Source organism: Mesoplodon mirus (genome assembly GCF_964341445.2).
Source record: "Mesoplodon mirus genome assembly, chromosome: 11".
Taxonomy (NCBI): Eukaryota; Metazoa; Chordata; class Mammalia; order Artiodactyla; family Ziphiidae; genus Mesoplodon; species Mesoplodon mirus.
Window position 1 is genome coordinate 100,485,221 of NC_138987.1, and position 22,671 is coordinate 100,507,891.

Consider the following 22,671-nt stretch of genomic DNA (forward strand, 5'->3'; position numbering starts at 1 on the left):
TTTGTACCTCCCACTCCCCCATCCCCTAGATTAGCCCTCTCCTCCACTGGTAACCACTGGTGTGTTCTCTATATATCTGTGAGTCCACTTTTTTGTTATATTTGACAGTTGATAATGTTTAAACAATATATACTCCTATTTTACCTTCAGCTATAACTTATAATTTAGTAAAGTGCCTAGTTCTTTTCAGTGATCCCTGGTTAATAGCAGAAATATCAACGTGGCTTTTCTGAAAAATGTTGTAGAAGAACTTAAATATGTTTGTCTAGTATAGTGAATGGAACATGAGCTATGAATCAAATTTTCAGTTAGTTCATGGTTCTGCTTTTCATTGTGAATTGGAGGAAGATATTAACTTTCTCTGAGTCTGTTCATCTGTTAAAATAAAGTAATATTTCCTAATATCTCACAAGGGTTTTCTGAGAATGAAAACAGAAGTAAAACAACCAGTTAGTGTAAATAGCAAACACCCAACAAATATTATTTTTAAAACCCCAGCTGTTCTTACAGGTCTATTTGCTTATGTTAGTTTTGATCTATTTGACTTTGTCTTAACCAATTCTTTTGGATGCTAAAATAGTATAGTTCTCTGAGATACGAAATGGTCCTAGATTTTAAAAATAGAAGACTTATAGATAGAACAAGTTGACAGATTATTGAAAGAAGCACCAAATTATTTGTTTGGGTTTTTTCCCTACTTAGTTGAGAATCTGTACTCATTTCTTTCTTTCTTTCTTTTAAAATTTATTTAATTTATTTATTTTTGGCTGTGTTGGGTCTTCCTTGCTGCGCACAGGCTTTCTCTAGTTGCAGCGAGTGGGGTCTACTCTTTCGTTGCAGTGTGCAGGCTTCTTGTTGTCGTGGCTTCTTGTTGCAGAGCACAGGCTCTAGGCGCATGGGCTTCAGTAGTTGTGGCACACGGGCTCAGTAGTTGTGGCTCACAGGCTTAGTTGCTCCGCGGCATGTGGGATCTTCCTGGACCAGGCCTCGAACCTGTGTCCCCTGCATTGTCAGGTGGATTCTTAACCACTGTGCTGCCACGGAAGTCCCTGTAGTCATATTTCTACTGTTAAAGGTTTAAAGTGAGGTTCTCAGACCCCTTAAAATAAATCATCAGTAGCTTTCAGAGAGGATAAAAATCTGTAATAGACATATAAAATAGCCTCTGTTTACAGTATAGATGACTTCTAGGCAAAATTAGGTAAAAGTTAAACACAGTAATCCCATAGAATTTTAAGGTTGCCATTCAGTGTATTTATTCTTCAGAAGAAAATTGATTGTAGGTTTTTGGAAGAAGGAAGAAGTCCCTGTTTGGTCCCCCTGCCCACCCTATTTATACTTTGCTATAAATAAGTAGTTGGCAGATTTTTTTACAATGGCTTTTAACAAATACTTTTTAAAATCAGAATGGTGGCAGCATTGACCATTGCAGGTTGGTCATAGTGTTTGACAATCCTCACCTTGCTTTTAAGTCATAGGAATTTCTTCTATTCCTGGGGAAATGCTAACTACTTGTGAAAAATGTACACACACACTTTTTTTTGGAAAACACATTCATGGATTCATTCAACATATGGCAATTGAACAATGAATGCTAGGTTGTCAGATGCTAAAGATGGAACACTGAAAAAGGCACTTTGTCACTGCTTTTAGAGTAAGTCTCAGTATATTGTGATTAAGAGCTCTGAAAGAGGCATATACATAGTTCATGAAACTATACATATATATGGCAGGGGGTGATTTAATCTAGAGTGAGGGGCAGCCAAGGAAGGTATCCCCGTGGAAATGACAGATCTTTGAAGGATGGCTGGGCATTAACCAGGGAAAAAAGATTGATGGAAGGGCATCCTGTATGGAGGGAACAGCGTGTGTGAAGGACCTGAGTGGGAAGAAGCATGACATGTCTGAGAAAGGCACATGAGAGTGACAAGAAATTAGGCTCGAAAAGTGGGCAAGGATTGCATTGTGTGGGACCTCATTGGTCACAATGATTTTCCACCTTTATCCTAACAGGATTAGGACATACAGTACTTCACTGAGTCTAAGATTTCAATTATATGATACATTCTAATTTCAGAGATGTTTAAAATGTGGAAAACAGTATTTCTAAGAATTAATAAAGTACGCATACCGCAGAATTGATTAAGTTGACCTTAAAATATTTTGGTTGTATTTGGACAGAGTGGAAAAACACATTGTACAGGGAGAAGTTTAGCCGTGTGGAAACAGCTAGTAGGTTATTGCAGAAATCCAGAGGAGACCGTGACGGCTTGAAATAGGGTGGTGGTAGTAGAGACAGACACGAGTGAATTACTTTGGTTTGAGTTTCTGCAGAAAGGGTTTACAAGCCTTGTGTACTTTAAAGCAGTTTTGAAAACTTGGAATTGTAGATGTGAAAGAAACAGTCTTTAAGTAGGTTTTAAACTAAAATTAAAATTTAGGTAACCATGTAGAATGATTAGGCTACAGTTTTGGTTAACGTCTAGTGACAGTTTCTGGCTAAAGTTATATACCAGTAGAGAGAAAGCATTTCATTGGCTATTAAGTACTGTATACTACCTTATCCTGTATAATGTATATTCCAAGTTTCAGCTACAGTGGTCTACTGTAAGTGATAGACTTTCCAGAAGCTCTAAACTCTGAGTGAATAAACAAATTTAAATAAATAAATTTAAATTCTGTAGCTCACTGTTATTAAAGTTGTGAGTCTCCTCGCCTCCAGTCTGTCCTGCATTTCGAAGTTTGCCTTTAGCACTTTTTACTGACTCTTGTGGTCTTAAGCATTTCAAGTATTGTAAAACTAGAACTGTGGGTACTTTCATGCTCATGATCTCAACCCTTAGGGTAACCTGCTGATATGGGGGCTAACACTAGCTTGTGCACACAGAATTGGGTCTTTTGTGATATGCTCTCAAAGCACTCAGTTTTTTCTCTTTATAATACCTAATAAAATTAATGCCTCTGCCTCTTACATTGTAAGGTCTAGAATAGCAGGAACCTTGTCTCTAATGTTTGTCCTGTCCTGTTGTCTGACACAGGGTACTCAAGCATTTGTTAAAATTTAATTAAACATATATGAATATATACATTAATTGCTAAAACTGAAATGAATGTTGCATGCTACAGAAAATAAGAGTAGTTATCAAGACAGTCAGGTAGACTGTATGTTAAAATATAACAATTAAATATCACTTAATGGGAGGTAGAATATTATAATTCATTTGGCTCGTGATTACTGTCTTCTGATTGTTTTGAGAATAGCTTAACTTTTCACAATTTCTTTAAAATAAGTTTTTGTAATTCAGCAGTAATGTATAAGAGAGTCAGCAAGTGATCTAGATTTTCCTTCTTTTTTTTTTTTTTCAATTTTTTTTTTGCGTTACGCGGGCCTCTCACTGTTGTGGCCTCTCCCGTTGCGGAGCACAGGCTCCAGACGCGCAGACCCAGTGGCCATGGCTCACGGGCCCAGCCGCTCCGTGGCATGTGGGATCTTCCCGGACCGGGGCACGAACCTGTGTCCCCTGCATCGGCAGGCGGACTCCCAACCACTGCGCCACCAGGGAAGCCCTTCCTTCATTTTTTGAATAAAGTTTCCTTAAATGAGGAACATTTAAGAATATATGGTAAACAATATTTTTTTAAAAACATATATTGGGGAACCCTATTGTCAGCAAATAGAAAAACAAACAAGCTGAAAACTCTTTCCACTGTAAAATACCAGACATTCTGAAAATTTTGATGAGAGGAACTACAGAAACCTATCCTTTTAAATGCATAGCTGAGCTTATAAGGCTGTCAGGATAATTTCCAAGGTCTGAAAACTAAGAAGAAACTAGAAACCAGAGTAGGAAAAGCATGAATTGACACTAGGGTTTTTCTTGGGACAATTGCCAATCTTGTTAACTAAGACACGTGGTTTTACTGTCTCCCAAGGATAGATGAAGTCTTAAGCCCGAGCAGGTATTGGAACTGAGATCCAATAAACTTGTTCTTTAAAAGGGAACAAAACCTTTAATATTATAAAGACAGACAAGAGAAAATTTCAGTTTCTGAGTCAGGGAAAAGACAGTTTTTCCCAAGTCAGCTGAAAAAAGTTTACCCTGAGAATACATAATCAGGGACCTGTATTCATAAAAGTATGAGATTCAAATTTGAACTGATTACATGCAGGCATCACCAAGACTAAGTAATATCCCTGCAGCACTAGGCATAAATAAACTCAGAGCCTGTCCACAGCAGTACACCCACAACTGAGGATATTCCAACAGACAAATCACAGTTTAAGATAACCATATTATCCACTGTTGTTAATCATGTGAGGAAACAAACCACCATGAATGAATGTCAGCAGCCAAAACACTAGGCAAAATTAGATCCCCAGTAACTCAGATAAAAGTGTTATTGAATTGAGCCCCTAAAGCACATTATTTTAAAAGAATTAAAGGATTAAAAACTAAAACCACAGAAACATCAAGATGGTATTGGAGGGGGCAGTGAATGACTGATTTGATAAAGATCCAAAAAGAGCTTCAAGAAATGAAAATGTATTGCAATTAAAAACTAAGTAACAAGTGCCGCTTTCCTCAGTCATCTGGCCCCAGATACTTCGACTTGTCCTTTGGCCCTTTGGCCGTCTGTTCTCTGGGAAAGGAACGGTTTAGGAAGATAGACCAAGATGAAACAGCTATGGATCTGAGTCTCAGTGGACAGGGTATGTGACTTGTGGATGGTTGCAGCTTCAGGTTAGGAGTGGGAATAAAAGTGATATTGGGCTGTGAAAGTGGGCTTTTATAGAACTTTGAGAGAAGGCAATCTTGCAGTGATGATTTGGAGATGGAAATAATTTTGGAGATGAACCCTGAGAGGGAGGAAACTCCAAGGAGGATGCTGGGAAAACTTGTCTGTTCATGAAGCAGGGATGGGGTGGAGGTTGGTGGGGATCATTGCAAATTGAGCCACCAGTTATCATTTCTCCTTCCAAACCCCATGTGTGGGGTTACCACTGAGGGGGGACAAATCCCTCCCCCAGGCACTGGGCCTAGAGAAGTGGCAGGAGAATTCCTTCTCCACTGCAGTCTTTAGTTAGTGCCCAACGTTTTTTCTTTTTCTTTTTTTCCCCTTTTTTCCCACCTTGCTTTGTTTTTGATGCTAGCTGGGAAAGTAGGGACTGAAGTAGTGACTGAATTCCCTTTATCAAACCCTCTGGTGGGTACTTTTGGTGACAGACTGACTGCTTGACCTCGTTTTATTCTCTGTACAGATGTCCAAATGTAGTCTGACTCACCAGTATACCCAGCCCTTGAAGACTTGTATGGCTAGTTGCAAGTGTCTAGTTTGTGTTCATCTCTTATTTCTGGAGCAGGGACTGAGACCTTGCCACGTGTCCTTTGCATCTCTGCCTCTTTTAGACTTTAAAGTTTGATTAATTAAAAAAAATTTTTAAGGTAATAAGCAGGTTAGATGTGATAATAACTTGAGAGAATTCATGAACAAGAAGGTAGATCTGAGAACACTGCCCAGAAGGCAGCAGAGAGAAAGAAACGGAAAATGAGAGAGACGTTAAAAGATATGAAGGATTGAGTAAGGTTTCACGCACACACACCCTTACACATAACACATACAGACATACATAGAAAAACTTAGAAGAGAATGGAGAATGGAAGGAGGCAGTAATCAAAAAGGTAATCGTTGAGAATTTTCCTGATGCGAAGACAAATACCTGAAACTTTGGGCTTAAAAAGCACAATTAGCCCCATTATGTATAAAATAAACCTTAGATGCATGGTAGTGAATGAGTAGAGCACAATTTTTTTAAAAAGTCTTCAGAGTAACCAGAGAGAAAATACAGATAACCTACAAAGGAGGACATGGATACCGAGGGCTACAGTAGATGCCAGAGTACCATGAAACAGTATCTTGGTAGTGCTGAAAGAGAACCAACCTAGAATTCTACATCCAGCTAAACTATCACTCAAGAGTGAGAGCAATTAAGAAAGTGTGGTATTAGCACAGGACTAGACAGACCATGGAACAGAGTGTAGAATCCAGAGACAGGACTGTACTTTTATGGAAAGGATGGATTGTTCGTTAAATGGTATGGGGGCCATTGGTTGATACAGAACAGAAATAACAGCCAGCCCTTCTTTTACCCAACCAAATAAATTCCTCAACAATTCCCAGATGTGGCAAACAAAACACATTTATATTTTAAAAAGGAAAAGAAAAATATTTATGACCTTAGTGTCTGGAAAAATTACTGAAGACATAAAATCCACCTACCACAAAGTAAAAGATAGATGAATTGAAATACAGTGAAATAAAAACATCTGTAAATCAAGACATCATAAACAAGGTGAACATACAAACCACAAATTGAGAAAAGGTATTTGTAACTCATAAAACCAATAAAGGATTAGCATCCATAATCTATTAAGAACTGCTACAAGTCAGATAAAGCATCAGTTCCTTGCAGAAGAGGGGTCTTAAGTAGTCTGCAAAGAAAACAAAGTTTCTTAACACTTTTTGGTGACTCTGAAAATGTAAATTAAACTATAGAACATGACTTACACCCATCAAATTGACAAAAGTTAATCTCTGATAATACCAGTTGCTAGTGACCATGTACTGCAGTGGGAACCTTCATACAAAGTTGTTGGGAAACTCAGTTGGTACAGTCCCTTTGAAAAGCAATTTGTTGATACCTGTGAAGACTGAAGATGCCTATTCCCTATGCACTTCTACCGCTAGCTATATATCCTAATAGGTGTACTTTCTCTTTTTTGTGTGCCCCAGAAGGCTAGTGAAGGCTAGAAAATGTTTTGTTTTAAGTCCATATAGTAAAATACATAGGATTATATTGGAAACAAATTATATTAAAATAGTTATCAAAACTTTTAAATTTGTGATATAGTATGCATTATTAGTGTATATTAATAAGATCTACTGGAAGATCTAATAGCTATCATAATTTCGAAGTAATGCCTAGTGTGGTATTTTGAGATAATCTGCAACCACTGTTAACGTGATATGAAAATACCTAGGTCTGTTGGTGACAAATCATAGGTACTGCTGAATGCTATTAGGTACATACATTCATTCAAGGAAATATTAAGTTTCAATTCAAGGTTAATGAAAAATAAAGATATATTTGTTTTCACACATGTTCACAAACCTGCCTTAAAGGGGTTTATAGACTCCAAGATAAGAGCCTGCACCCTAGAGATTAACACTGCAAAACCTTTGCCATATTGTAATAGCAAAAAAATGGGGAAGCGCCTAAAGATTGATCAGTAGGAGATTATATATAAATTGTGGTGTATTCAGACAGTGGATAACTGCATAGCAGTGATAATGAATGGAGTTACAGTAATATGGTAGATATCTTGTAACGTCTCCTTGTACCATCATGGATGAGCTCAAACAATGTTGAGTGGAAAATAGCCACCTTCCAAATAGTACATGCTCTATAACTTCTTTTTATGAAATCTTAACATTTCACCTAAAGTGTAAAAACCCATATGGGAATGGTATATCTGATCAGGGTAGTAGTTGTTATTCAAGGGTGAGGAGTAGTGATGGGAAAGGCCATCTAGTTACATAGGAAGGTTTAAATTACATCTTTAATGTTTAATTAATTAACTGTATCATAGACACATTACGTTATTGTATGCCTGGACTATTTCGTTAAAATACGTATTATGTGCTTTGATAGAATATTATATGACAGTTTCAATTTTAATTTACAGGACAGTACAGAGCTTGTGTGTATGGGACTCTGTTAAGGGAAGAACAACAGGTTAAGTGCTTTTCTCCAGTTATCTCAGATAAGAAGTGAATTAACCTATGAAGTGCTAGGCACTTTAAATAAATCTACCTAGTAGACTAAATTAAATTAAAATCTACCTAGTAGATTATTTAATTCTTACAAGAGTCCTATGAGGTGAAGGTATATATACACAGTCATCCCTCAATATCCTGGGGGGGTGGTGGGAATTGGTTCCAGGACCCCACCCTCCACCCCTGTGGGTGCTCAAGTCCCTTTTATAAAATGGCACAGTATTTGCATATCTTCCCATATACTTCTAAATCATCTCTACAGGTTTTGCTTTTTGGAATTTTCTGATCCCCCCCGCCCATTTTTGATTTGCAGTTGGCTGAATCTGGGTATGCGAACTCATGAATACGGAGGACTTGACTTTATTCATGAAGGAAATTTTAGTTGAAGCAAAGACAGAATTTATATTTAGATCTCACCACTTCCAAAACCCATACTTGTTCCATTATTAAATTGCATATCTCTGTCAATAGGTGACTTATTTTGGAAGTGGTAAATTAACTGCACCTAAAAAATGTGTATCTGAAGCACACATTAACAGTAAAGATACTAAAATAATCTCAAGCATGACTTTATTTTATTAAGTTATTTATTTATTTTTTGGCTGCGTTAGGTCTTCGTTGCTGCATGTAGGCTTTCTCTAGTTGCGGTGAGCAAGGGCTGCTCTTCGTTGTGGTGCCCGGGCTTCTCAGGGCTTCTCATTGTGGTGGCTTCTCTTGTTGCAGAGCACAGGCTCCAGGTGTGCGGGCGTCAGTAGTGGTGGCCTGCGGGCTAGTAGCTGTGGCGCACAGGCTTAGTTGCTCCACAGCATGTGGGATCTTCCCGGACCAGGGCTCGAACCCGTGTCCCCTGCATTGGCAGGTGGATTCTTAACCACTACACCACCAGGGAAATCCCTCAAGCATGACTTTATAATCAAGAGTTTTCTTAAAAAACACTTTAGCCTGTTCTCACACTCATATAACAGGCTGATGAAATTATTAATTATTAGTAACTTCAGTGTTAGGATGTTTTATTTTAACAGTATTGGTCATTATAATTTAGTACATGTTTAGCATCTAAGTGTAACTATGTGACTTGGAGTTTTATTATCTTAAAAGCATATTCTGTTTGTTTTTTCTTTGTTTTTGTTTTAGGTGTACAGCAAAGTGATTCAGTTATACATATACATGTATCTATTCTTTTTCAAATTCTTTTCCCTTTTAGGTTATTACACAATATTGAGCAAGAGTTCCCTGTGCTGTACAGTAGGTCCTTGTTGGTTATCTGTCTTAAATATAGTAGTGTGTACATGTCAATCCCAAACTCCCAGTCTTGAACTGTATTCTGTCTTGCTTTTTGATTTTAGGATCGAAAGTTAACAAAGTCTGAGAGGCAGAGATTTAAAGAAGAGGCTGAAATGTTAAAGGGTCTTCAGCATCCCAATATTGTCCGATTCTATGATTCCTGGGAATCCACAGTAAAGGGAAAGAAGTGCATCGTTTTGGTGACTGAACTTATGACATCTGGAACACTTAAAACGTAAGTTCATCAATATTGTAAAAGCTGACCAAGAAGTATGAGAGAACTTGAATTTTCTTATTTCAGGCCTTATCAGTTCTTCTGTTGTTGCCCAGTATACTAAGGAGGGAATGAAGAGTTGCTCCAAATGTTAGTATATGAGCACATTTTCCTGCCCACAAGGTCCTCTGGTGTATAAAGTGGTTTGATAATTATGTATTGGTAAGTATTTAAATGAGAAGTTGTTGCAGAATAAGCCTAGTTGCTTTAAGTTATGGTGATTGGCATTTCTAAAATTGAGTGGCTAAGAGATCAGAAATCAAATGACAAGGTAGCCCTCTAGTGGTTAAAGTGAAATTGAAGCTTATTGACAAGCTTTACCCATTTATTTTATCACCTCATATTGGGCAGTTTTTGCTACAACTATGCACATATTGTATCAAATGCAAGTTGTATTGTGACATTTATCACTAGATAATTTCATTTCCCAAAGCATCAGAAATTGAAGCCAAAACATCTAGACCTATCATCCCTTTCAGGAATATGGATAGGTTAAATGCAGAAATTCCCTGTATGCCTTTGGAGTCCCATGTCTCTTAGAGTATCTATTTGTACTCAGGGAGGAAAGTAGAGTAACTTTTATGGTGTAAATTTTTTGTGGAAGAATTGGATTGTGAAAAATTGTCTCTGTAGTGTGTATTTATTCTTTATAACCTTCTGTAGTTAATGCTACTGAGCTAATTAATCCCAGATCTTTGAAACATAGTCTTGTATTTCCTGGATGTAGATAATCCTGGATGCTCTTGGATGCTCAAAATTAACATGTTGAAAAGCCAACAGATTATTTCCCTCCTGCACATTCTAATTTTCCCATCCAACTTTTCTAATATTTATGGCAACATCTTTATCCTAGTCGTCCATGCTTCTTGTTATTCACATGCCTGTTTCTTTTCCTAGACTCTGCTCCCTAGCATTATGCCTGAAACTTGATAAATATTTGAATGAATTAAGGAAAGTTCTGTGGTAGTAGTTGTTTATATAGCTGCATCTTGAGATTCTTTTTCTGGTTTGAATACTTAGTGGGTTGTCAGTAGTCTGTCAGTAGATAGAAATAAAGTTAGGTTTTTAAAAAATTTTTTGATGAAATTCATATAACAAAATTAACCTTTTTGAAGTGTACAATTCAGTGACATTTATTACATTTACAGTGTTGTGTAACCACATCTGTCAAGTTCGTAAACATTTTCATCACCTTAAAAGAACACCCCATACTCATTAAGCAGTTACTCCCCATAACCCTTCCCACATAGTATATTTTCTCTTTAATTGCACATGATCTAAGTTTCTAACCATTTTTCTTTTAAGTTTAAAGTTCTATTTTCCCCATCATTATCTGTTTCAGTTTCTGAGCCTCAAAGCAAATGCAGCAAGAGGTAAAGTAGAAAGCACTAGACTTAGAGTAGGAGTCTGCTCTCTGCTCTGACTTTGACCAGCTGTGACTTAGGGCAAGTAGATCCCCTTCTCTGGCCCTCAGTTCTCCATGTGTAAAGTAAGTGGACTAGCTGATCTCTAGGATTTATAGATGGGCATTTGTTTTTTACTCTGGTAAAAACATATACAATTTACCATCTTAATCATTTTTTAAAAATTTATTTTATCTATACTTTTTTTTGGCTGTGTTGGGTCTTTGTTGCTGCGTGCGGGCTTTCTCTAGTTGTGGCGAGTGAGGGCTACTCTTCTTTGCGGTGTGCAGGCTTCTCGTTGCCGTGGCTTCTCTTGTTGTGGAGCACCAGCTCTAGGCGCGCGGGCATCAGTAGCTGTGGCACGCAGGCTCAGTAGTTGTGGCACACGGGCTTAGTTGCTCCACAGCGTGTGGGATCATCCCAGACCAGGGCTCAAACCCGTGTCCCCTGCATTGGCAGGCGGATTCTTAACCACTGTGCCACCAGGGAAGCCCTTAATCATTTTTAAGTGTATAGTTTAGTTAACTATATTCATGTTGCTGTGTAGCCAATCTCGAGAATTCTTCATCTTGCAAAACTAAAACCCGTTAAACAATTCCCCTTTCTTCCTTTGCCCCAGCCTTTGGCAACCACCAACTATTTTCTGTCTCTAAGGATTTATCTGATCAAGGTATTTCATATAAATGGAATATAAAATATGTGTTTGTGTTTGGCTACTTTCACTTACCTTGTTTTCAAGGTTCATGTTGTAGCATGTATCAGTACTTCATTCCTTTTCATGACTAAATAATATTTTGTGGATATACCACAATTTGTTTATCCACTCACTTATTGATAGACATTTGGGCTGTTTCCACCATGAACATTTGTGTACAAGTGCTTATTTGAGTACCCGTTTTCATGCCTTTTAGATACATACATACCTTTGAGTAGAATTGCTGAGTCATATGGTAATTCTGTGTTTAACTTTTTGAGGAACCACCAAACTGTTTTCCACAATGGCTGAACCATTTTACATTCCCACTAGCAATGTATAAGGGTTCCAATTTTTCCATATTCTTGCCAACAGTTGGTTTTTTTTGTTTGTTTTTGGTTTTTTAATAGCCATCTTGCTGGCTGTGACATGGTAGGTATCTCATTTGATTTGCATTTCCCTAGAGAGTAATGATGTTGAGCATCTTATCATGTGCATGTTATACATCTTTGGAGAAATGTCTATTCAACTCTTTGCCCACTTTGTCCATTTTTAAATTGGGTTGCTTGTCTTTTTGTTGAGTTGTAAGAGTTCTTTATATATTCTGTAAGCTAAACCCTTATCAGGTACATGATTTGCAAATATATTTTTCCCATTCTGTATATTCTTTTCACTCTTTAATGACGTCATGTGATGCACAAAGCTTTAGATTTTGATTAAGTCCAGTTTATCTGTTTTTTTTTCCCCTATTGCTTGTGTCTTTAGGGTTATATCTAAGAATCCATTGCCAAAACCAAGGTCATGCAGATTTACCCCTAACTTTTCTTCTAAGAGTTTTATAGATTTAGCTCTTTTATTTAGATCGTTGCATTTTTTGAGTCAACATTTGTGTATGTGTGAGGTGTGGGATCCAACTCCATTCTGTTGCATGTGGATATCCAGTTGTCCCAGCACCGTTTGTTGAAGAGACTATTCTTTCCCTGTTGAATGATCTTGACACCCCTGTCAAAAATCATTTAACCATAGATGCATGGGTTTATTTCTGGACCCTCCATACTATTCCACTATTGTATGTATCTATACTTATGCTAATACCACACTGTTTTAATACTACAAAACCTAGCTTTGTGATATGTTTTGAAATTGGAAAAACTGAGTCCTCCAATTTTGTTCTTCTTTTTCGATATTGTTTTGGCTATTTGGGGCCCCTTGTAATTCCATATGAACCTGAGGATTAGCTTTCCATTTCTGCAAAAAAGCTGTTAGAATTTTGATTGCATCTGTAGATATAATCAAATCTATCTGTAGATATATCGAATCTGTGGGTCACTTTGGCTGATATTGCCATCTTTACTATATTAAGTTTTCCAATCCATGAACCCATCTCTCCATTTTATTTAGGTGTCCTTTAATTTCTTTCAACAGTGTTTTCTAGTTTTTAGTGTATAAATCTTTCGCTTCCTTGGTTGAATTTATTCCTGAGTATTTTATTCTTTTGGATGCTGTTGCAAATGGAATTGTTTTCTTGCTTTCCTTTTCAGGTTGTTAATTGTTGGGGTGTACAACACAGCTCATTTGTGCATGTTGATCTTGTACTCTGGCAATTTTGCTGAATTTGTTTATTAACTCTAGTTGTGTGTGCATGTCTGTATGTATTCTTTAGAATTTTCTATATATAGGATCTTGTTATCTGCAAATAGAGGGAGTTTTACTTCTTCCTTTCCAATTTGGGTACCTTTCTTTTTCTTGCCTAATTAATCTGGCTAGAGTTTCTAGTACAACACTGAAGAGCAGTGGTTATTCTTGTCTTATTCCCAGTCTTAATGGGAAAGCTTTCAGTGTTTCACCACTGTAGTATAGCTGTGGGTTTTTCATAAAATGCTCTTTATCATGTTGAATATATTCTCCACTATTCTTAGTTTGAGTTTTTTTTTTTTTTATCATGGAAAGGTGTTGGATTTTGTCTGATGCCTTTTCTGCATGAATTGAAATGATCACGTTGTTTTCCCCTTTGTCCTATTAATGTGATACCTCACTCATGTAATCGAAACTGTTAAGATATAGAACATTTCCATCATCTCAATACATGCCCTTAAACCTCTTCCTAGCCAGCCCTTTCCAGTCAGCCCTTTCCTCACCCTCCAGAAGTAACTCTGTTTTTATATATATTTTTAAAACCATAAAACCAACTTTCACCATTAGTTTTCTTTAATTACCTCATATCCCACCCAGGTGAAGCAGAGTTTCATTTTTTAATTTATTTTTAATATTTCGTATTAGTTTCTGTATTAGCTTTTTGGTTAAACTCCGTGTGTGTGTGTGTGTGTGTGTGTTTGTGTGTGTGCGCGTGCGCATTTGAAATATCTTTTTTAGTGGTTGCTTTAGATACTGCATTTATATCTTTAACTTTTGACAACATGCTTAGGGTTGTTACTGTACAATTTCATGTAAAATAAAGGAAACTTGCAAAAATATAGGCCCATGTATTTCTAGTACTTATACTTTATGCTATAATTTTCATATGTTACATTTACTGTTTAGATCCTGTAATACAGTGTTATAAATTTTCCTTTAAGTAGTCATATGTGTAACATAAAGACAGTAATAGGAAAATGTAGTCTTTTATATTTACCATCAGTGCTCTTCATTTTTTCCCTGACTATTTCCAGATAAAATAGTATCAGAACTCAGTTCATCAGAAATCTCTGTCCTGTTCTTTTAGCATTAGCTGGGCTGCTTGGACTCTGCTACACATACACATTTCAGAGGTCAGCCAGAGATTTAGGCAGAGTGAATATACAGAATTTGGAGATGCCCTTCTATACCTCTTTCTTTTTTTTTTTTTTTAATTTTTTTTTTTTTTTTTGCGCGGTATGCGGGCGTCTCACTGTTGTGGCCTCTCCCGTTGCGGAGCACAGGCTCCGGATGCGCGGGCTTAGCGACCATGGCTTACGGGCCTAGCCGCTCCGCGACATGTGGGATCTTCCCGGACTGGGGCATGAACCCGTGTCCCCTGCATCGGCAGGCAGACTCTCAATCACTGCACCACCAGGGAAGCCCCGGCAGCCGGATTCTTAACCACTGTGCCACCAAGGAAGCCCCGGCAGCCGGATTCTTAACCACTGCACCACCAGGGAAGCCCCTGTACCTCCTTTCTGGGATTACACACCACCCGCACCGTCCAACCCACCACCCTGCCTCCTTTACTTTCTAGATCTCTGCTGTCCAACAGAACTTTCTGTAGTGAAGGAAATGTTCTGTAATCTGCACCATCCAAAATGGTAGCCACTTGCTACAATGCAGTTGTTGAGCACTTGAAATGTGACTAGTGCAACTGGGAAATGAAAATTTTTTATTTTAATTAATTCATTTAAATATGAATATTCTTGGACTTCCCTGGTGGTGCATTGGTTGAGAGTCCGCCTGCCGATGCAGGGGACACGGGTTCATGCCCCGGTCCGGGAAGATCCCACATGCCGCGGAGCGGCTGGGCCCGTGAGCCCTGGCCGCTGAGCCTGTGCGTCCGGAGCCTGTGCTCCGCAACGGGAGAGGCTCGCATACCGCAAAAAAAAAAAAAAGAATATTCTTATTTGTCTAGTGAGTATTGTATTGGACAGACTGTCATTGTAGAAAGTTCTGTTGAATAACATTGTTCTAGACCCTGCGGTAATCTTCAACTGTATCCTCGTATTCATTCCTCAGCCAATAATGCTCCAGGATTCAGTCCAGGTTTGAGCGACCCCCACAGACTAGTGCTTTCCCTTTTCCCTCGTGTGTACTCCCTTCCAGCTTATGCCTGATTTTGATTCCGCCAGAGCTTTCGAGTAGTTGTGTGTGTGTGTGTATTCACTAGAGTTCATAATTACATCTGCATCCAATAAGAGTTGCTTCACCATTACCAGAAGTCGAACTCTGCCTCTTAACTTCTAAATCATTTTAGCAGTGGTCTGATTTTAAGGAATTTATTTTTTGTGCTTTGTTATCAGAATTTGCTTGCCAACTACTTATTATCCTGTCCCCTTTAACCTTACTAAAAGTAGCACTAACCTAAGCTTACTGAATCTTAATATTCTGAACTTGATATTCCCATCTCAGATATGCTAGAATTTAATGGAATTCTTCAAAGTAATAAATGCATATCATTGATAACCTGTTTGGTGTACCTTGCCTTTTCTAGGTACCTGAAAAGGTTTAAGGTGATGAAGATCAAAGTTCTGAGAAGCTGGTGCCGTCAGATTCTTAAAGGACTTCAGTTTCTTCATACTCGGACTCCACCTATTATTCACCGGGATCTTAAGTGTGACAACATCTTTATCACTGGCCCTACAGGCTCAGTCAAGATTGGAGACCTAGGTCTGGCAACCCTGAAGCGGGCTTCTTTTGCCAAGAGTGTGATAGGTATGTTTCAGGTGTACCTTGCAGTCTCACTGGCTTTCTGACATTCCTTTTATTTAGAAACCTGACCTTGTCAGAGCTTTTATTATGTGAAATAAACCTTCAGAAATTCAGAGCTTGAACCCAGAAAGTGATGTGGAGTTCTCTGTTTCTTTGCCTCTAGAATCATCTTGAAGACCATTGTTGTTTTGTAAAGTTATATGAAGAGAAGTAAAGTGAACTTTGCTGACAAACCATTATGTAATAATTGTTAACCTTACTGAGTCATTTCATTGATACTTAGTATCATATACTTACTTATATAACAGATAAAGTATGTTACTTTCCCCATAAAAGAAATTGAATTTATATGTAATTTAGTTTCTGAAGAAGTCTGTTGGATATATGTATATTCAAAAATATCTACCTATTAAAACTTTATTTTAAAATGTGAAAATATGATGGTTGATTATCAACTTTTTTCCTACTCTTCAGAAGATATACCTGAAACAGTTTTCAGCCTCAGTACTATTGACATTTTGGGTTAGACAGCTCTTTGTTATAAGGACTGTCCTGTTCATTGTAAGATGATTTAGCAGCATCCCTGGTCCTACTCACTGGATGCCAGTAGCATGTCCCCTTGCCCACTTCTCCCCAGTTGTTACAACCAAAAATGTCTCTGGACTTTGCTAGGTGTCCCCTGTAGGGCAAATCGTCATTCTTGAGAATCACTGATCTACACAACAAGTCTGTCCTTTCAGCCTTTAACTGTATGTTAGAGAGTTGCAGCTGGAAAAATAATTTAATGCTGATTATTTTATAAGCTTTCACTTTCTGAAGAGGGTATGGCAATTTGAAAACTTGAAATCTTCACAAACACTCTACTCTCCCAAAAGGTGACAACAATAACAACAAGAAAGCCATTCATTTTTAAGTGAGCTAGAATCCCATGTTTTAATAAGAAAAACATTGAACACCAGTAATTTGCACATCCTTACAAAATAGTGTTCCTGGGAAAAGAGTTATTTAAAGATGAATTTCCTTCTTGCCCTCCTTATAGGAAACAGTTCTTTGATTGTCTTTGGCATCTTAATCTCTGTCCCAAGAGGGTTTTTTCTTCTTTTTTTGTTTAAACCATAGTGTGCAAGCCTGTTCTTAGAAATGTCCCATAATTTGAGGTATTCGGGCTTAATTTCTTTGGAAACATTGGAAACCTGGTGTGTGGAATCATACACTCTATGCTCATAATTCAGTCTGAGAACTCAAGTGCAGACCGAATTATTTGTGTGTGTGTCTATAGGATGTGCCTCACTACACTTCTTACATCTGCAGTAGGTTTGTGTACTGCAGGGGGGGTCGGAAGTGTGTGAAGAAAAGGGCTCTGGTGAGTGGCCTTTATAGACAATTACAGTTTATTTTATCATTTTAAAAATGTATTGAATATCAGGTTTTTTTTACTGAAAAGCCACCTTAAAAGTGAAACTGATCAGATGGAATGTTAATGGCAAGAGACTAGCGATTATATGAATGTTAACCTTACAGCTACCGTACAGTAGGGGGCAGACAAGTATTTTGATCTTTTTTAACCCATCATCCTATCTTACAGGTAGATGCCATTATATCTACTTTATTCCTTGGTAGTCTCTTACCTTTTCCTTCCGTTTGTTTTCAATATGAGTTTTATGCAAGGCTCTATTTTGACATTGTATAACACTAATCCATTTGAAACAGTAAATAAATAGACACTTGATCCTGTGCCAGTTTTTTTAAAGGAGTTGTAGTGTAAGATCTATAACATATTTGATGGAACAGACTAAGATGATTTCTTTCCTCTCCCCCCACCACCTACCTACCTACCTTTCTTTCTTTTTCCTCCCTCACCTCTTACCCCCCTTCCACTTTCTTCTCTCTCACAGGTCAACCCCTCTGCTGTTGCCCTCCCCATGAATCGCAGCTTCTCCTCACACTAAGTCTGAATCATTCTTTTAATTTAAGGTACCCCAGAGTTCATGGCCCCTGAGATGTATGAGGAGAAATATGATGAATCCGTTGATGTTTATGCTTTTGGGATGTGCATGCTTGAGATGGCCACATCTGAATACCCTTACTCCGAGTGCCAAAATGCTGCGCAGATCTACCGTCGAGTGACCAGTGTAAGTCTTGTCCTAACTGACTGGTGATCTTAGGCCACATCTAAGAAGCTGTATAACATCAAACCATGCAAAAGGGAACAACACTAGAAAGCATCACATGGAGTTCACCCCTCATCTGTCTGTGTCTCATGTCTCCTCTTCTTATAAGGACTGGTCAGATTGAGTTGTGGCCACCCAACTCCAGGTTGACCTCATTCTAACTAATTATACCTGCAGTGATCCTATTTCCAAATAAGGTCACATTCTGAGAAACTGAGGATCAGAATTTTAACATATCTTTTGTGGGGGTGGGGGCAGGGGACGCAGTTCAACCCGTAACAGTTCATGGGTTCATCCAACAAATATTTAAGTCTCTATTATGTTCCAGACTTCTTTCTAGATCCTAGGTATTGAATATTATAGTTAAGTAAAACACAAACCTGTCTCTCAAGAGTTTATTACTAGGCGAAGGAGAACAAACAAGTAAACCAGACTGTTACCATAGGGTGTAAAAGCAGTTATTCTAGGGATAGGTACGTAACAGAAGCACATAGAAGTAGTGCCTAATTGAGTTTGGACAGGTTAGGAAAATTATGTTAAATAAATAGGGAAAGACTAAGATAGAGTTGCATGTGAAAAATCTTTGTATGTCTACAGTTTGAAAATAGGAAAAAGAAGAGACAAGGGATAAGGGAGGAAAGTGAAAGTTTAGACTATACTTGAGCACTGGGGGAACCATTGCAGCCTCTATAAGCCTTGGTAGGTGTTGTGGGAATTCCCTGGTGGTCCAGTGGTTAGGACTCCATGCCTTCACTGCCAAGGGCCTGAGTTCAATCCCTGGTCGGGGAGCTAAGACCCCACAGGCCACGAGGTGCAGCCCCCCCCCCCCGCAAAAAAAAAGACTTGGTAGGTGTCATAAGATCAGACTTAAATTGTTAAACGATTATTCTGGCTGTAGAGTGGAAGATGGATTTATGAGGAAACACTAAAAAGCTGAAAACCCAGTTAAGTGGCTATTGCACTGATCTGAAGGAATAACCAATAGACTGAAGTAAGGAGTTAAAGTAGAGATGGCCAAAGTGGATGGACAAGAGATTGATTTTCTTTATGAATTTGAATTCAATTAAGCTAAGGTGTTCTTTTCCACCTAATATTTATGAAAACAAATAATAATGTGAAAATACCCTTTGTAAATACATATCTTCTTAAGGAGATCAAACTGAATATTAAACCTGATTAAGAGGTTAAATACATTAAATTTTAGGACTATAAAATTTACAATTTGTATGTAAAATGGTTTGTGTAATTTATTTACTAACTTACTGTCTATAACTTTTTCACTCCATCACACTCTAAACCAGGGATTAGCAAACTTTGATCCACGGGCCAAATCCAGCCTCCTATCCATTTTTGTACAGCCCATGAGCTAAGAATTCTTTTTACATTCCTAAATGGTTGAGGGGGAAACCATAAGAAGAATAATATGTGATGACCTATGAAAATTATATAAAATTCAAATTTCAGTGTCCATAAAGAAAGTAATGACACAGCCACTTATTTGTTTCTGTATTATCTATGTCTGTTTTCACATATTACAATGGCAGAGTTGAGTAATTGCAACAGACTCTGTGGTTCAAAAATCCTAAATTATGTACTGTTTGGCTCTTAACGGGGATTGTTGCTGACTCCGATTCTAAACACATGACACCAGAAAGAGAAAAACAAATATCGTATATTAACACATATATGTGGAACCTAGGAAAAATGGTACAGATGAACCGGTTTGCAGGACAGAAATAGAGACACAGATGTAGAGAGCAAACGTATGGACACCAAGGGGGGAAAGTGGCGGGGTGGGGTGGGATGAATTGGGAGATTGGGATTGACATATATACACTAATATGTATAAAATGGATAACTAATAAGAACCTGCTGTATAAAAAAATAAAATAAAATTCAAACATTCAAAAAAAAATCAAACACATGACACCAGAACTTCATTAAAAATTCTCCTCTGAAGAGTTCTGTAACTAATTTCTAATCTGCAAAAGTGGTGATAATGTTCTATTAGAATGCTATTAGCCTCTGTACTTGGAGTAGGCAGGAGAATCTCAGTGTGAGCAAGTAGTTACTTAAATTATTAGCTCTGATAATTTGTGGGCAGTCTTTTGTCTCTGTTAAGAGTAGAACTATCACTTTAATTCTGTGGCGAAAACATAACAGGTTTTAATGTAACACCCATTTTTCACTGGCCATATTTATTATTTCTATTGCCTAAGAATAAATAGCATCTTAAACCCAGTACTACTGCTTGAGGTGATCATTCTGGATTTTAAACACAAAGACTTATTAACAAATATCTTTCATTTTCCTGCCAGCAGTACTGAATGTTTTGATAGTGAATAAACCAGAAGAATGAAGTATCCATCAGATAGCCATATATTTAAACATTCTCTACTGTCTCTCAGCCACCAGCCTTCTTTGTGGGTCTTGCAATATTTCTACTTTGAAACTTGGTAGATTTTGTTATGAACCATCAGACAGTGCTTTGCTGTTAGAGACACTGCCTAGGCATTACCGGGTTGTCTAGTGATAGGTGTCTCTAATTAATCTTGTGAATTCAGTTCCTGATTATTTCTCTAAACAAATAAAGGTTGGTACTTAAAGTATCTCGAGGGATCATAGAATTTTAGTTTCTTTATGTAAAATGAAGTCTAAAAAATAACTCTGCTGTTTAAAGAAATAAAGTTATAAATTATATGGTAGGACTTTTTTTTTTTTAATGCAGAATTTATGGGTGACCTGTATTAAATTCTACCTTGTTCTATACCTTACCCACCAAATATGTTAAACTGGTTAAAAATAATGACTGTGTAGGATGAGTAGGTGAAAAATAGTGTAAACCCTATTTGATTAAATCTACTCAGTGGAGGCTCAGGGCTAAAAGCAGTGTTTGTTCTTTGGCTTCAGACTGTCAGGCACAGTACTGCCATAAAATCAGATAAAAGTTTATATAAACAATTATTTGATAAAAGTAAAGAAAACAAATTAATTTGATTTTTAAGATAATGCATTTGAGACACTGTCTAATCAACAAATGAATCTTTATTTGCAAATGCAAACTCCAGCTCAGTTGAGAAGAAAATCCCCTTCTCAAATGAAAAAAGTGTTTGGCATTAGTTTAATAGACCCTAGAAAGACCAATATCACTGTTTCCATAGTCTTAGTGTAGTATTTACCCTTTTTTCAGTTTGTCAATGGGTTGTGGTTTTTTTTTTTTTTAAGATAGTTCACATACCATGAAATTCTCCATTTAAATCATTTGAAGGTGTAAAATTCAGTGGGTTTTAGTGTATTTACAGTGTTCTGCAATCATCACCACTAATGCCACTCCATCACCCCAAAAAAGAAACCCCACACCTGTTAGCAGTCGCTCCGCATTCCTCTTCCACCCAGCCCCTGGCAAGCACTAATCTACTTTCTGTCTTTATGGATTTGATTTGCCTGTTGTGGACATTTCATACAATAGAATCATAAAATATATGGCCTTTTGTGTTACACTTTGTTTTTGTGTTATGCTTTGATTTAGCGTAACATTTTTAAGGTTTAGCCATGTTTTAGCATGAATCAGTACTTCCGTCCTTTTTGTAGCTGAATAATATTGCATTGTATCAATGTACCACATTTTTAATGTTCAACAGGTTTTATTTCTTTCTATTTCTGTAGTTTCTTCCTCCTTTTCTCATTGTTTAAACTGTTTGAACCTATAGCCACCCTCACCTCTGGAAAGGAATTGGGAACAGGAAGGATGAAATATACAGTGTTTTTTATTTTTTTTTATTTTTTTTATTTTTTTTTTTCGGTACCCGGGCCTCTCACTGCTGTGGCCCCTCCCATTGCGGAGCACAGGCTCCGAATGCGCAGGCTCAGCAGCCATGGCTCATGGGCCCAGCCGCTCCGCGGCATGTGGGATCCTCCCAGACTGGGGCACGAACCCACGTCCCCTGCATTGGCAGGCGGACTCCCAACCACTGCGCCACCAGGGAAGCCCACAGTGTTTTTTAAAAGGTGTTGTCCTAGAGCCCGATTTATTAAATCTTTGTTTGTACTTTTGTGTTTGTAGCATAGCATATGGCACATTGTAGGCACTCAGTGATACTTTGAAGAATAAATGATTCAATTAAAGGAATCCCAGATATAGTCAAGTTAGACACTATGTCAGTTTGGGACAGTTGAGTTTACCCTGCAAAATAAGGTCACCTTAGAAATACTAAAATTATCCTACTAACGTGGAATTGAATAGTAGCAAGTAGAAACTGATACACTTTATATATGTACGTATACAATATATTTTTGTAGACTGGGAAAAGCTATTTGGTACAACTAGAGCAGAAAACAATAACTTTAATAGAGTCAAAATTCCAGGACTAGAAAGGCATTTGAAAAAGTCATCTATTCACATGCTCTTCCATCATTTCTCAAATCACTATTGAGATCTTTGCTGTGCAAAGTGCAGTCCCCACAACCAGCAGAATTGGCATCCTAGGACACTTGTTATTATAAAAATGTAAAATTTTGGCCCCGTCCCAGACGGATTGAGTCAAAACCAGCATTTTACAAGATCCAAAGATGATTTGTGTGTACATTAAAGTTTGAGAAGTGTGAGCTACAACA

General features: G+C 37.7%; 1 protein-coding gene across 20 annotated transcripts in view; it reads left to right on the top strand.

Annotated features, from left to right (window-relative positions):
* Nucleotides 1–22,671, top strand: part of WNK1 (WNK lysine deficient protein kinase 1) — a 135,790-nt gene that overhangs the window by 52,301 nt on the left and 60,818 nt on the right. For all 20 annotated transcript variants that reach the window (XM_082637093.1, XM_082637108.1, XM_082637104.1 and 17 more), the window contains exons 2-4: nt 9,183–9,355; nt 15,669–15,889; nt 17,861–18,018. In XM_082637093.1, coding sequence (XP_082493219.1) covers nt 9,183–9,355; nt 15,669–15,889; nt 17,861–18,018 — 552 coding nt within the window. The remainder of the gene's footprint in view (nt 1–9,182; nt 9,356–15,668; nt 15,890–17,860; nt 18,019–22,671) is intronic.